The 16,562-nt window shown below is 38.0% G+C and overlaps 3 protein-coding genes across 3 annotated transcripts in view; 2 read left to right on the top strand and 1 right to left on the bottom strand.

Annotated features, from left to right (window-relative positions):
- The window catches only part of LOC311091491 (uncharacterized protein), a 255,781-nt gene that overhangs the window by 57,147 nt on the left and 182,072 nt on the right, over positions 1-16,562 (top strand). The gene's annotated exons all lie outside the window — the stretch shown is intronic.
- The window catches only part of LOC311091498 (EF-hand domain-containing protein D1-like), a 103,291-nt gene that overhangs the window by 84,986 nt on the left and 1,743 nt on the right, over positions 1-16,562 (bottom strand). The window lies entirely within an intron of this gene.
- LOC311091493 (uncharacterized protein) lies at positions 10,316-15,563 on the top strand. The gene is made up of 9 exons (XM_084127445.1): positions 10,316-10,756; positions 10,927-11,184; positions 11,274-11,516; positions 11,655-11,900; positions 13,292-13,549; positions 13,656-13,961; positions 14,078-14,347; positions 14,437-14,520; positions 14,873-15,563. The coding sequence occupies exons 1-9, from the start codon at positions 10,485-10,487 to the stop codon at positions 14,937-14,939; spliced, it is 2,004 nt and encodes a 667-aa protein (XP_083983571.1). The 5' UTR covers positions 10,316-10,484; the 3' UTR covers positions 14,940-15,563.

Below are 16,562 nucleotides of genomic sequence, written 5' to 3'. Positions count from 1 at the left end.
TTATTTAATCAAATTGTGGCTTGTCATCAGTTTGAGACAGTTGTACTCTTCGTTTATTTGTAACTTTCATGGATTCACAGGCTGCAAAAATTATGCAATTACCAATTTTATGGAGGTATAATGGAAAAGTGTTGTAACTAGTAGTGTAATTAATTACTGTTGGCCGGGAGTAATAAGTAAAGTAATAATATTATTTTTGAAAGGAGTAACTAGTAATGAGTAAATTATAAATGTTTTGAGTAACGAGCCCAACACTGTTCTCATGACACAGTTTTAACTAAGCGTCTCTGTTTCTGCATCTGGCCGCTGGCAGTCGTGTTGTAAGTAAATCTGTTGTTCAAATCCTTCTCTCACTCTTGTTCAGTCAGTCTCTGTAGAGATTGATTTTGTTCATGTATTTCTATTGTATCAGCTTCATGCAGCTCACAGTACGTTTATATATGTGGTTATAATCGAGTTACAGTGGGTTTCTGCATAGTCGAGCAACAATGTTAATCTCTCTGTCCAAATATACATCACACAATACATTATCAAATATTTACAGGATCTGAGCCTCTTCATTTTGGGGTCACACTGTCCCCTTCAGGGTCAAAAGTGACCAAAGCCTTGAAATGTAATTTTTTTTTTTTCTTCAGGGAAATCAATGTAATATTTTTTTCGTTCAATAATATTGTTTGATTATTATTTAGAATTTTGAGGGGATTTTATGATACAATGCAATTTTTATACAATGTTATTATCTATTTTTTCCATTAAAATGAAATTTTCTTTTTATTATTATTTTTCAATAAATGCAATATTATGAAAGCTTTTAAAATACATTTTTAAAGTGAGAATAGTGTCACCTGGAGGCGTTAAAAAACAAATGTGTGATGTCATGATATAATCACCTATAGCTCCCTATAGAAATATATAAAGAGGCTTTTGGATTCTCTATGATTTATGTTTTATAAACAAATACTGTGATTGGTCTGGCGTGTGTGTGTGTGTGTGTGTGTGTGTGTGTGTGTGTGTGTGTGTGTGTGTGTGTGTGTGTGTGTGTGTGTGTGTGTGTGTGTGAGATTACTGTTGTGATGTAAAACAGCACCTGACTTTAATGGAGCTCTAGATTAAGTGTTTACTGTCAAATCAGAAAACAAACAGTGTAGAAACTTTCAATTACATGTACTTGAAATGAAAGGTTTAAGGAAATTAAGTAACTCAAAACTTGAATTGTATTAATTTTCCAAAAGATAAAAGCTATACAAAAATACTTATGTTACTAAATTCAATTTAGGATTATATTTTCACTTTTATTCAATATTTTATATTCTCCTACACTGGACAATAAAGTGATAATTATGTGTGTCTCCACAGATTTTGTGACATTATCTACAGGAAGAGAGAAGCTGCTGTAAAGTTTCTGCTGAATCTGTTTGTTTCAGCATCAGAGTTTGATGCAAATACAGAAGAAAATTACACTGAACTATTAACATCTGTGTGCAGCTACACATCTTTCCCCTGTGATGAGGATTATTATGAAGAAACTGAGTATCAGGGTGATCTCCTGCTGGATCTGTGTTCACATGTGAAGGACTATGAGACTCAAACAGGCAGGAGTGTCCTTCCAGCATTACAGCCAGTTTATCAGTCAGTGTCTGCAGTCTGGAGAATAAAGCTCTCAGAGAGAAAGAGCTCCATCCTCCTAGAAGTGCTGAAACTCCAAACAGAGAAGAAACCAGTAGAGCTGATAGACTGGACAGATGAAGAGAGTGAAGTGAGGGGATTCCTCCAGTGTCTGCCCTACATCTCACAGCTCAGGTGAGAGTCTCATGGGGAACAGACCAACCATGCTTGATTATTGTATTCAGTGCTCACAATAAATTAATGAAATGAATGTACAGTGTATGTTAGGGGCACAATATATATGTGAACCAGAATTGAAAACACTAAGTTGCATGAACTTCTTAGACTAGTCTTACAAGTTAGTCATCTAATTATTTTATTCAAGACTGATCATAACTGTTTTAAAAGAGTTACATAAAGAGGTATATTGGTGTAATTTGAATCTGAAAAGTAAGTCTGATTAGCCCTAACTAACTGCTAGTTGTTCAGACTAGTTCTTGTGCAGTGTTGGGCAGTAACTAGTTACTAGTGATGCGTTACAGTAATATTACTTTCTCTGGTAACTAGTAGTGTAACTAATATCTTTTTTTTTTTGTCACAATTGCTAATGATTTGAAATTCAAAACTCCAATCATCCCTATCAATATTCATAATCGCTGTTGTGTGTGTGCGCTCATGACTTCAGCAACGCAGCAAGCTGGCTTTGTCTGAAGATGGAGAAGCCCAGATCATATAGCGGCTGAAAATACAGCCTTTATTTTCATTTTTCTATGTTGTTGCTTTAATAAATAACAGAAGTTATTTATTAAAATTGTGGCTTGTCATCAGTTTGAAACAGTTGTACTCTTCGTTTATTTGTAACTTTCATGGATTCACAGGCTGCAAAAATGATGCAATTACCAATTTTTTGGAGGTGTAATGGAAAAGTGTTGTAACTAGTAGTGTAATTAATTACTGTTGGCCGGGAGTAATAAGTAAAGTTATAATAATATTTTTGAAAGGAGTAACTAGTAATGAGTAAATTATAAATGTTTTGAGTAACAAGCCCAACACTGTTCTCATGACAGTTTTAACTAAGCGTCTCTGTTTCTGCATCTGGCCGCTGGCAGTCGTGTTGTAAGTAAATCTGTTGTTCAAATCCTTCTCTCACTCTTGTTCAGTCAGTCTCTGTAGAGATTGATTTTGTTCATGTATTTCTATTGTATCAGCTTCATGCAGCTCACAGTTATTTTTATATATGTAAGGGATAATGTAGAGCGAGGCGGTTGTTATAGCGAATATAGTCTCAGCCTCATACGTCACGCCCACGGAACGTTGGCTAAACGTCTGATGCATATGGTACACTTAACTGGAAACACTTCAGGAATGTCGAAGTCGTCATCTGATTGGTTGAATTTTATCGGATTTCCGGGGGGCGCGAGTGTCGCGTTTATTTTCGGTCCGCCGGGAAACAAAGCGCAGACGTGTGATTGCGGAAGAAAAACTGTTGTGTTTACATGAGTGACAATGAGCATTTATCAAGATCAGCTAAACGTAGGATTCTCAAAAGTATGCGAGGTTCACGGCATAGACTCTTTAAGAGATGTCCAGGAGTTTTGTTTGAGGCACTTAGTGGAGACAAAAAGAGATATTTTAGCCTGTTTGCCGACGGGATTTGGGAAGAGTATTATTTTCCAAGCCTGGCCGACCCTTTGTCAGCATTTAGAAGGATTCCCAGCATATCCAATTTTACTAGTTGTGTGTCCCCTCCTATCTATCTTGTTTTCTTCTCCTTTGATTTTCTATGTTGACTGACTTGTTGCACGCCGGTCTGTTGTTGTGGGGACATTTCCACGCCCCGAAACGTGACGCTGAACGAAACGAACTGTAATTGGTTGTTTGACATGTCGGTCAAACGGCCTTATGGGCGGGCCTTGGCCAAAGAAAGCTGCTATGAATTCCAGACCTTCAGCCGTCAGTCTGAAGGTCTGGCTACGCGAGACTATAGCGAATACAACCCCGACAGGCGAAGCGGAGGGGTCTTGAATCAGAAGGGATTGTATTTGCTATAACAACCGCCTCGCTCTACATTATCCCGCTTATTACATGGCTACCTACCAAATAAATCAATAATTTGACACAAAATATTGATTTAAAAAGGAGTTTATTGATTTAAAAACGATTGTATTGCTTCCGCTAAAGAAAATAGTCCGTTCCGTCGAATCCTGCGTCCATAGCAACGCTCTGTTTTACATGGCAACGGTGTGTTATACTTAACAGCGGTCTGTTTTCAAGAAATAACAGACCGCATTCTACATTAGAATTCAAGCAAGCCATGTAATAAGTGGTTATAATCGAGTTACAGTGGGTTTCTGCATAGTCGAGCAACAATCTTAATCTCTCTGTCCAAATATACATCACACAATACATTATCAAATATTCACAGGATCTGAGCCTCTTCATTTTGGGGTCACACTGTCCCCTTCAGGGTCAGAAGTGACCAAAGCCTTGAAATACTTATTTTTTCTTCAGGGAAATCAATGTAATATTTTTTGTTCAATTATATATTTTTATTATTATTTAGAATTTTGAGGTGATTTATTATCCAATGCAATTTTTATTTATTTTAGTTATTTTTTCCATTAAAATGAATATAATGTTTTTTTATTATTATTATTCAGTAAATGCAATATTATGAAAGCCTTTAAAATACATTTTCAAAGTGAGAATAGTGTCACCTGGAGGCATTAAAAAACAAATGTGTGATGTCATGGTGTAACCACCTATAGCTCCCTATAGAAATATATAGAGAGGCTTTTGGATTCTCTATGATTTATGTTTTATAAACAAATACTGTTATTGGCCTGGCGTGTGTGTGTGTGTGTGTGTGTGTGTGTGTGTGTGTGTGTGTGTGTGTGTGTGAGATTACTGATGTGATGTAAAACAGCACCTGACTTTAATGGAGCTCTAGATTGAGTGTTTACTGTCATTTCAATCGGATTTGAATTTACTGTCATTTCAATCGGATACAAAAACAAAATTGCTTGGTAAATAATCTCCATTGTAGTTTTAAATCTGAATATGAACAACACATCTCTAACTTCTCCACCGAATACAGAAGTGAATGAACGACGGATCTAAAGTCCTTGAATATGATGATTATGTTTCTGTTGTTTAGCTTTGACACCGACTTTATGGACGAGGAGGATGTCTCTGCTGCACAGTTTTTCTTAAAACTGAGGGTTGCAGCATCAGAGTTTGATTCAGATACAGGAGAGAAATACACCGAACTATTAACATCTGTGTGCAGCTACACATCTTTCCCCTGTCGTGAGAATTGTAGTGGTTATTATATTCAGATGTATCGGTGTGATTTCCTGCTGGATCTGTGTTCACATGTGAAGGACTATGAGACTCAAACAGGCAGGAGTGTCCTTCCAGCATTACAGCCAGTTTATCAGTCAGCTCCTGCAGTCTGGAGAATAGATCTCTCAGAGAGAAAGAGCTCCATCCTCCTAGAAGTGCTGAAACTCCAAACAGAGAAGAAACCAGTAGAGCTGATAGACTGGACAGATGAAGAGAGTGAAGTGAGGGGATTCCTCCAGTGTCTGCCCTACATCTCACAGCTCAGGTGAGAGTCTCATGGGGAACAGACCAACCATGCTTGATTATTGTATTCAGTGCTCACAATAAAAATTAATGAAATCAATGTATATGTTGGGTAGATAATTTTAATGTGGATGTGAACTAGCCCTCTGGTGCTCCTCAATTGGTAGTCACACTTGTTATCTTCACGGTTATAAGTGACCGGACACCTGAAAATGAAACTTTTTCCACCCCAGTGAAACCAATGTAATATTGTAAATGTAAAATTGAATGCAATCATATTTTTTATTTTCTATTTTGAGAGGACTTGATTGTACTTATTTATATTTATGCAATAATTATGGTTAATTTTTGCCATTGAAAAATCATAATAATAATAAATTAATAATAAAATATGTTCTTCAATTAATGCAGTATTTCAGATTAATATGTAGTATAAGCCTTTTAAATCCAATTTTTTAAGTTAGATTAGCGCCATCTGTTGATATAAAATCAAATAACAGTGAATTGAAGTGTGGTTTTGTCAACAACATTTTAACATTTTAAAGGAGCAATAATAGTTTGGATGAGTAAATGTGATTACTGATGTGACGTAATACAGGACAAAACAGCACCTGACTTTAATGGAGCTCTAGATTAAGTGTTGGATCATTTTCTAAGCTTTCGTATAAGCTGGTACGGAAATTTCTCTGAAACCGTGCTGTCTTTGGAGGATCGGTTTCATGCTGACTGGTTGGAGCCTGGAGCTTACTTATCTACTGGAGCTCGAGTGCAGATGTGTCGCTGAGTTTGATGGGCTTGTTCTCCCTATAATGAAGGAAAGTGCTTCTTTGTTCTAACTGTTGGTTTTTAAGATATAGCCTGATGTTTTAGATACGGCTGGTTTTAATTAATTAAATTATTTTACCTGCAGCATTACTTCCATCACAGTGCTAATATGGATACCTAGCTGGCTAGCTGTGTGGTTCCACCTGGATCCACTCTGAAAAAAGCCACTCTGGAAAAAGCTCCTCTCACGGACTTTGTGACTTTCTGTTTTTGTGTTGAACCATGGATACACTCAAACTATTTTGCATTCTCTCAGTTCTTTTCTCATATTTCTCAGTGCCTCGCGTTACGTCATGTGTAGTCAAACAACATGTCCTAGCTCAGTTAGGTAGTAAAGCAGACCATGCCTATTCACATGATAGAGACTCTGCCTCCTTAATGATTTTACGGACTTTTGGGCTAATGCCTGACAAATTCTCTGTTGCCCCGGCTCTACTGTCATGTTTTATGATGAGAATGCTTATCAGAATTATTGCTTTACCTAACAATCTGCACACAACTGTATTGTTAAAACACCATTACTATAGTGCCTCAGCTGTGCTTTGTCGGGCCTTGATTATATTACTGCTTATGATCTCTGGTAATGTTCATGTCCACCCTGGCCCATCTTCTTCTTCTGATGTTCTTTCTGGTGTTGCTTCTCCTATGGGTCATGTGGCCTTAAATAACCTATGTTTTGAAGACTTTTGTAAGCGCAAAAATCTTGGCTTCCTGCATGTAAACACAAGAAGCATATTACCTAAACTGGACCAGCTTAAAGTATGGGTTGAGAGTTCTAGACCTGATGTCTTAGTGATCACCGAAACATGGTTGCGCAACTCTATTCCCTACCCTGACCTGTATTTAACTGGTTACAACCTGTTTCGGCAGGATATGTCATCTAAGGGTGGGGGGGTGGCAATTTTCACCAAAGAATATCTTCAATGTAGTATAGCCCTGGCAAAGTCTATACCCAAACAGTATGATCTTCTTGTCCTTAACATTAAATTATCAAACAGCTTTTCTTTATCTGTGGCTGGCTGCTATCGCCCTCCATCTGCACCAGCATGTACTCTAGAGGCCTTAGGCAATGCTCTTGCACCTTTCACCAGGTCTGAGTTGATCCTACTAGGCGATCTAAACTGGGACATGCTTAAGCCCCCTGAGAAAGTTGTACAACAGTTTGACTGCCTAAACCTTCACCAAATCATAAACCTGCCTACTAGATACAACACAAAAAATTGTGATAAGGCCACATTGATAGATGTTGTGCTCACTAACGCCCCAGTCTTGTACCAATCGGGTGTCTTTTGCAATGATCTCAGCGACCACTGTTTCATTGCTTGTGTTAGAAAACAACTTTTTGTCAAACAGCCTGTCATAATCACTACTAAGCGTATCCTAAAACATTTCGACGCTCAAGCTTTCTTGTATGATTTGGCTTATGTGAGTTGGTATAGAGTCAGCCTGATTCCCACTGTGAGTGACGCATGGTTGTTGTTTAAAGACCTTCTTACTGCAGTGATCAACAAACATGCGCCATACAAAAAGATACGCATAAAAAACCGCAACAGCCCATGGGTTAACCGTGACCTAGCTGTTCTGCTTCAACAAAAAAATTCAGCCTGGCGCAAAGCCCGCAAGACACAATCTGCTGAAGACACCCTTTTATTTAGACAAATCAGGAACAAGGCCACACAAGCGGTGAGGGAGGCTAAAACTAGCTTCTTTAAAGAACAGTTCACACTTTGTGGAGCAAATCCAAAAGCATTTTGGAAAACGGTGAAAAAACTTGAAAACAAACCCCGGACCATTCCTTTGTCACTAAAAGTGGATGATATAGTTGTCACTAATAAAAACACCATGGCTAACGCATTCAATCACCACTTCATAAATTCAGGCTTTGTTCCCAAAGCTTCCATCTCTACTGCTATAGCTCCTGTAGCCTCTAATCCCTGCAGCCTTTCTGCACCTCCACACAGTTTTTCCATCCGCCCTGTTTTAATGGAGGAAGTCCTGAAAGAATTGACCGCTCTGGACCCCAATAAAGCAGTTGGGTCAGATGATCTTGCCGCCTTTTTTATTAAAATTGCTGCCCCTGTCATTGTGGCTCCATTAACAGCACTCATTAATCTCTCCATCCATACATCCGAGATTCCACCGGCTTGGAAAGAAGCTGTGGTGCTTCCACTATATAAGGGCGGTAATCAGGCTGATCTAAATAATTACAGGCCAATTTCAATCCTGCCTTGTGTGTCTAAAATTGTGGAGAAACTTGTCAACAAACAACTTATCAATTATCTGAATGCTTACGATATCATATCCGGGGCACAGTCTGGCTTCCGATCAGGGTATGGTTGTGTCACAGCTACCACTAAAGTACTCAATGATATTACATCTGCGTTAGATACCAAACAACACTGCGCTGCTATATTCATTGACCTTGCAAAAGCTTTTGACTCTGTGGTCCACAACATACTCATTGACAGACTCAGCAGCATTGGTGTCACTGATCACTCACTGGTTTGGTTCACAAATTTTCTCTCACACCGGGTTCAAAGTGTAAGTTTAGAAAACATTGTATCCCACTCTCTCCCGATCATCAGGGGTGTGCCCCAAGGTTCTATCCTTGCTCCAACTCTTTTTTTAATTTATATTAATACCATTCCATCGGCAGCTGGCAATTCTTTCATTCACTTATACGCTGATGATACAGTTCTTTATGCCACAGGTCCCTCCCCTGATGCTGTTCAAGCTACCCTGCAAGAAAGCTTTTACCAACTTCAACAATCCTTTACACAACTCAACCTCAGTCTCAATACCTCCAAAACAAAAATCATGTGGTTTCACCGAAAGGGTACTACGCCTCCACCTGCACTTAACATCACCACCTGTAATGGGGCTATTTTAGAACAAGTCACTACATATAAATACTTGGGCATCTGGTTGGACACATCTCTTACTTATTCTACCCACATATCTAAGCTGCAATCTAAGGTTAAAGCCATGCTTGGTTTTCTTTACAGAAACCGCTCTTCATTAACCACTTCTGCCAAACTTACTCTTATTCAAATGACCATCCTACCCATTTTAGACTACGGAGACACCATTTACAGGGTTGCTTGCAAATCCACCTTGTCTAAACTTGACACTCTTTATCATTCCGCTATCAGGTTTGCCACAAATGCTCCTTCCAACACACACCACTGCGCTCTTTACACATCTGTCAACTGGTCCTCCCTTCACAATCGCCGTAAAATTCACTGGTTCACTTTCATTTACAAGACCCTTCTTGGCCACTCACCACCTTACTTAGGTCACCTGCTGCAGCCAAAGCCCGTCACTTATGATACCCGGGCTTCACTTTATCTTCAATTAATAATCCCCAAAACCAAAACAGCAATTGGTCTAATAACATTTCAATCTGCTGCCGCTCGGGACTGGAATTCGCTCCAAAATACTCTCAAAATTGATAAGCTAATTTCAAGTTCATCATTTAAATCTGTTATTTCACACCTGTTCACGGACACATGCAGCTGTTTCTCTTCATAGTCAAAAATAAAAATAATAAGGAGGAAGGGGAGAGGAAAAGGGAAAAAGAGAAGGGAAATGAGAAGGGGGATGTTTTTTTTTTGTTTTGTTTTTTTCAGCAAATATTTCTTTGTAGCTCCATTCATCATTTCTATATACATATAGCTGGTCAATGTGGTCTGTTGTCTACTGTGTTGAGTTTTCAATTGTATTTATGTAATTGCTTACCTGTAAGTATCTATAATGTTTTGTACCTTTTAACTCTACTTCCCCTTTCCCTAAGTGGTTATTCCACTTGTCAGGCCGCCATTGTAAATAAGAACTTGTTCTTAATGACTTGCCTGTAAAAATAAAGGTTAAATAAAATAAAAAATAAAAAAAAATTTACTGTCAAATCAGAAAATAAACATTGTAGAAACTGTCTGTATGACGCAGGTTTATCTTCATATCAACTCAATATGTGCCAATTACATGTACTTGAAATGAAAGGTTTGAGGAAATTAATTAAGTTACTCAAACTTTGTTTTTAATTTTATTTAGATTCCAAAAGATAAAAGCTATACAGAAATACTTTTATTTACTAAATATTCAATTTAGGATTATATTTATAACACAACACTCTATACACAACCAGCCTCTACAACTGAAATATAAACTGAATGAACAGTTAAAACCGAATGTTCATATATATTTTTATATTAATTAATAATTCAATGAGTCATGTTTTTCAAAATTTTATATTCTCCTACACTCGACAATAAAGTGATAATTATGTGTGTCTCCACAGATTTTGTGACATTATCTACAGGAAGAGAGAAGCTGCTGTAAAGATTCTGCTGAATCTGCTTGTTTCAGCATCAGAGTTTGATGCAAATACAGAAGAAAATTACACTGAACTATTAACATCTGTGTGCAGCTACACATCTTTCCCCTGTCATGAGAATAATTGTTATACCATGGATCAGTGTGATTTCCTGCTGGATCTGTGTTCACATGTGAAGGACTATGAGACTCAAACAGGCAGGAGTGTCCTTCCAGCATTACAGCCAGTTTATCAGTCAGCTCCTGCAGTCTGGAGAATAAAGCTCTCAGAGAGAAAGAGCTCCATCCTCCTAGAAGTGCTGAAACTCCAAACAGAGAAGAAACCAGTAGAGCTGATAGACTGGACAGATGAAGAGAGTGAAGTGAGGGGATTCCTCCAGTGTCTGCCCTACATCTCACAGCTCAGGTCTGTGTTAAATACTTTTAAAATACCATTTTAAATGCCTTTATATTTAATTAAAGATGTATGCTTTTTCAACCACAGATTGTAAACAGAAGTCAGTATGCTTGAATATTACCATGACTTTTATATATCTATATTTAATCATTTTCATTCATGAAATCCTCGTCCTGTAGGAATGCTGAGCGGTTCATCCCTTCACTATGTAAAGTGTTTGGGCCGAGAGTGAAGGCAGATCAGGTGACTCCTCTGCTCCAGGCTTTAGACTTCACTGTTACTCTGAGTGGAGAATTACCCAGCAGCTCCTGCATATCTGTGGGGAGAGTTCTGGGCCGTTCGCCCTCAAAACTAAACCTGACTCTGAAGACACTCGCCATCTCTCTCAGAGGACTCAAACTGCTCTTCAAACACATCACACACCTGCACAAACTGAGGTTTCAGATTCATCATCTGCATTCACACTTTTAAATCATCCTGAAATCTGCTGTTTGTTCCTCATGATCTGTGATTTTGTCTTTGACAGTGTGGAAGACGAACTGTTAGTGAAGATGTTCAGAGCGCTGAGATCATTGAATGGTCCTTTACCACTGATAGAGAAGTTTTCACTGCTCGCAAAAGACTCAAAACGAAATCTCTCTCATATCCTGAGCAGCTTGACGTCTCTCCTGAGACTGGTGTCTGTTCAGTGTTTGGATCTTACTGAGTGTAAATCAGAGGCTCTGTCTCTCACGGCTCTGTTCGGTCTCCAGGAACCCGTGACTATCAGGTCTGTGTTCAGCAAAGCTGGTCCATTTTCTGTGAGTAAATCAACCTGTTTAAAACTGATAAGTCCTGTTCTGTGTGTGTGTGTGTGTGTGTGTGTGTGTGTGCGTGTGTGTGTGTGTGCGTGCGTGTGTGTGTTCAGGTTCTCTAAAGAGACTCTTCAACAGCTGGTTTCTCTGGTGTATGAAGCACAGGATGATGAACTGACTCGTTCTTTCCTGAAGAAAGTGTCGAAGGATCTGACTTCCTGCTCACTGACCTGGGAAGTGATTCATTTCCTGCTGCAACATCAAGATCTAGATCTGAAGTTGGACTTTAGAAAGAACAAAATAACTTGTGAAAACATCAGAGAACTTCTGCCCTTGTTAGAGAGAATCAAGTTGAAAAGGTAAAAATAATCCATCAAGAATAGAGCCATTGTTTCCCTCGCTAATTTAATTTATATATAATTTAAAAAAAAAATATATATATATATATATATATATATATATTACATTTACAATGTAATTGTACATTTACATTACACCACTTTGTGCTTTAAAAACATAAGTTGCTAACATGTTGCCTCTGTTTTTTCAGGGCTCCTGGCTTATTTCTCAATCATTGTAGAAACTCTTGTTTGAGATAAGACTAATTTCAAATATAAAGATAAATAATTTTTGTCATAGAACAAAATCTTTTAAAGGGATAGTTCACTTTGAAATTAAATTTTGGTATGTTTTAGCTTACCTCAAGGGCATCCAAGATGTAGGTGTCTTTTTTTCCGCAGTAGTTTCAATTTTGATATTTTTAGGTCAAACCGTTCTTGTCTGTCAGTCATATAATGCAGGTCTATGGTCACTGTCTCAAAGAGCATGCACAGAGTCCAAATTAAAACAATTCCCCATCGTCCAAATTAAACAATTCCCCATCGTAAGTACACATTGATGGCCTGAGACACGAAACGAGCGGTTTGTGTTTCTATTTATATCGTTTTTACCTCTTGTACACAGCCACGTCCAAGTGATCTGAGGGCGCTCGCGCATCCTGGTGTGTGACGTGTACGCAGACTGGTGCATAGATATATACACTAGATGTCGCCTTGTCTACGGCAGTTCATTGGAACGAATGTCTTTAAGGCGACATCTAGTGTATATATCTATGCACCAGTCTGCGTACACGTCACACACCAGGATGTGCGCGCGCCCTCAGATCACTTGGACGTGGCTGTGTATAAGAGCTAAAAACGATATAAATATTGTTCGTTTTCTCACACAAACCGCTCGTTTCGTGTCTCAGGCCATCAATGTGTACTTACGATGGGGAACTGTTTAATTTGGACGATGGGGAATTGTTTTAATTTGGACTCTGTGCATGCTCTTTGAGATAGTGACCATAGACCTGCATTATATGACTGACAGACAAGAACGGTTTGACCTAAAAATATCAAAATTGAAACTACTGCGGAAAAAAAGACACCTACATCTTGGATGCCCTTCAGGTAAGCTAAAACATACCAAAATTTAATTTCAAAGTGAACTATCCCTTTAAAGTAATGTTTTTCCACAGACTTTATATTTACTCATGAATTGAAAACCACTATTCTAAATGCCTATTAGAAAGTTTGCAGGCTGACCCGTGGCAAATTAGATTTCTGTGTCACTTTACATATTCACATCATGGCTAAACGGTTTAATTGCATCCATTGCTTCTCTATTAAAGAACATGTAGTTTACTTCTCTGTGTTCACTGAGTGACTTTGATTCAAGTAGATTTTACTGATGATCTTATTCTCCACAGGTTGAGCCCCAGCTTTACTCTGTCCATCATTATGGAGATTTACGAGACTCGTTCTCCTCAGTATGTGTCCAGTCTGATGAGTTCAGCAGGAAATGACATCAATCTGAGTGGCAGAGTGTTGGACTCTGTTCACTGCGCTGCCCTGCGCTTCACTCTCGAGAACTGCAACACTGTCAAACTCAATCTGCTCTGGACCTCCGTACCAGAGGAGGAGCTGGAGAGCTTTCTGCCTTTGCTCAGCAGAGTCACACAACTCCGGTTAGCAGATTTACAGCACTGATATTATAATGGCTGTTGTTTTGCTCAAGAATCTCTTTGTTAACTGTGTGTGTGTGTGTGTGTGTGTGTGTGTGTGTGTGTGTAGTGTTGACAGGCTGCTGCTGCTGAAGCTGCTTCATTGCTGCAGTTCCTCTGATCTCCAGCAGGAGACAGCATCTGTTCTGCTCTCTGCTCTTCACAACACACTGGACTTCTCCTGCTGCTCGGCTCTGGATTTAACAGACACACTGGAAAATATACAACATTTGATACTCACCAATAAAGACTGTAAAATAATCTCATCTGTGCTTCAGAAAACCCAAAGTGTTGTGAAGTTGATTTTACAGGACTGTGAGATCTCTGATACGGCCCTGAAACAACTTTGGCCAATCCTGCCTCGAGTCCAGCTGAGGTGAGAAACCTGACAGATCCCATTACTGATATCACACAGTCCAATTATTTATCTCCATATAAACTCCCTGTATATTATTGTCATGTTTGTCGTTGTGTTCTCCTGTCTCTCATCAGCTGTAGTAAAGCTTTGCTGCTGCAGTTTCTGGCTTGTATTAAAGATGGATCTCAGAGAGGCTCTTCGAGGAGGACTGAGGCTCTTTCACAGGCCTTGGGAGGAGAGATGGACCTCAGTCACACTCAGATGGACCCGAGCGCTTGTGAACGGCTGGCGCTGTTTCTGGAATATTCTGAAGGGCTGAAAGAACTGGATCTCAGTGACTGCAAACTCACTGATCACTGCATGAAGCCGCTGATGCCACATCTGCACAAAACTCAGACTCTGGAGTGAGTTACAGAGACACGGCAGCAATAGACAAACACTAAACGTGTTTATTTCTGTTATTTTATTGTTTCTGTCTCATTTCTTCTTATAGTGTGAGTCACAATAATATCACAGATGAATCAGCAGAGAGAATCCACAGCGTCGTCTCCAGTCACAGCAATATCCAGACTGTGCGGTAAGTGTGTGTGATCGGTGTTTTATTTCTGAATGTTTATTAACCCTCTAACCCACATCATTTATTAATAAAACAGTAGTTTTAGTGATTTAACTAAACAAAACATAAATCATTCGATTTTTACGTTATAAAGTCATATCTGTTTTCTGTAATCTGATTAAATTAATTGTTTAATTTTAGTTTTAGATCCACATTGTTGAAGGGCCACATAAGCATTTTTTTTAAGCATTTAAATATGATTAAGTAAGTCTGTAGTTTTGATTAAATTAAATTTACTTGTTGACTGAAGGTCCTGACTTTTTTTCTCATCACATGACTTTATATCATATTGTGGTCAATTTGGTGTTTTCAGGCTGTTCGGAAACAAAGTAAGAGACAGAAAACAGTTCATCGGAGACAAGCGATTTGAAATATGGTGAAGATCCTGGACCGTATCCGGATGATTCATTAAGATGTTTTGTAAATGACTCAATTCATGATAAAACAAAGTGACAATCATTTTGCAAAGCATGAAAAATCTGTGTCATAGTTTATTTTTATGATCATTTTAAAATGAATTTATTCATATCTTTAATGTAGTATGGTTCATTTGAACCAGAATGATTCAATTGAAATGGTTAAAATATTGCAATGTTGTGGTAATAACGTTTATATTGTCTTAATATACATATTAGAGCAAGAGTTATTTCTAATGAATATAGTTCTATGTATTGATCTGTCTTAACTGGCTTCCAGTCGCTGCTCATCAAGTTCGAGAGACTGACATTGTGTCTCTGTGTTTGAGCCTGTACTTTATAATTTGTATTCCACATGTATAAGTCACTTTGGATAAAATACTCTGCTATATAAATAAATGTAAATTAACTCTTATTTGAGCAAAAGTGCGTGTGCCCTTAGAATGGCCCTAACTAAGGTTAATTAAAGGGTTAGTTCACCCAAAAATTAAAAGTCTGTCAGTAATTACTCACCCTCATGTTGTTCAAACCCTGTAAGAATTTCGTTCATCTTCAGAACACAAATAAAGATATTTTTGATGAAATCTGAGAGCTGGATCACTCCCTCATATAGGCTTAGGTAATCGATATCTGCTATCCCAGAAAAGTTAGTAAAGACATCGTTAAAATAGTCCAAGTGACTACAAAGAAGATGTGCATTCATTGACGTCTTTTCTTTAAAATTTGGATATTGAGACTTTATTTTCACGGTTTTTAAGCATTTCACAACCCACACACAAACAACTACAAATGAATAGGCCTGGTGCTAATTATTAATGTATGCACAACTACCCATCTATTTGACAAATTCACAAATGTGCGTCACTACATTTAAACTAATAGCTACAATACAACTTATGTGTGCAAAATACAGAATAAAATGAATGTGCAGCATTTAGTACAAATAGAGACATAGTTGTTAATACAAAACCTTGATTTTGTATTAATATAGGTCATATAATGTAGGGATGATGATAGACTTAACAAAACTGTAACTATAGCATGAAAAAGACACACATGCACACCTCTCTGTAGCTGAGTTTGCCGTCATAATCTTCATCCACCTCCTTGATCATGTTCTTCAACCCCAGATGAGTCTGTGGAGCTCCAAGTTTCTCCATCATCATCTTCAGCTCCATCAGATCAATGAAGCCGTCTTTACCCGAGTCAAATCTACACACAGATACATATACAAACAGCTTTGAAGGAGTAGTTCACCTGGAATTAAAGTTCTGTTATAAATGACACATTTAGTACTGTTTTTCCATAATTTAAACCTGCTATATGGCTTCATAAGACCTGTAATATCGGGCAAAAGTCTTATGGACTGTTTTAATGGTTCTTTGTTGTTGGAGAGTTTTGGAGAAAAGTTCTGGATCACAAATTTAAACAACTTTACCGGTAAAATTATTTATGTTACTGTTCAAAGGTTTGGGATCAGAAACTTTTTTTTAAGAATGAATCATTTTAATAAGCAAGGATGCATTAAATTGATTAAAAATAACAGTTAAGATATTTATAATGTTACAAAAGATTTATATTTCAGAT

The sequence above is a fragment of the Abramis brama genome (genome assembly GCF_963993115.1).
Source record: "Abramis brama genome assembly, chromosome: 10".
NCBI classification, from domain to species: domain Eukaryota; kingdom Metazoa; phylum Chordata; class Actinopteri; order Cypriniformes; family Leuciscidae; genus Abramis; species Abramis brama.
The sequence above is the reverse complement of the archived record's forward strand: the minus strand, read 5'-3'. Positions and strand labels throughout refer to the sequence as shown.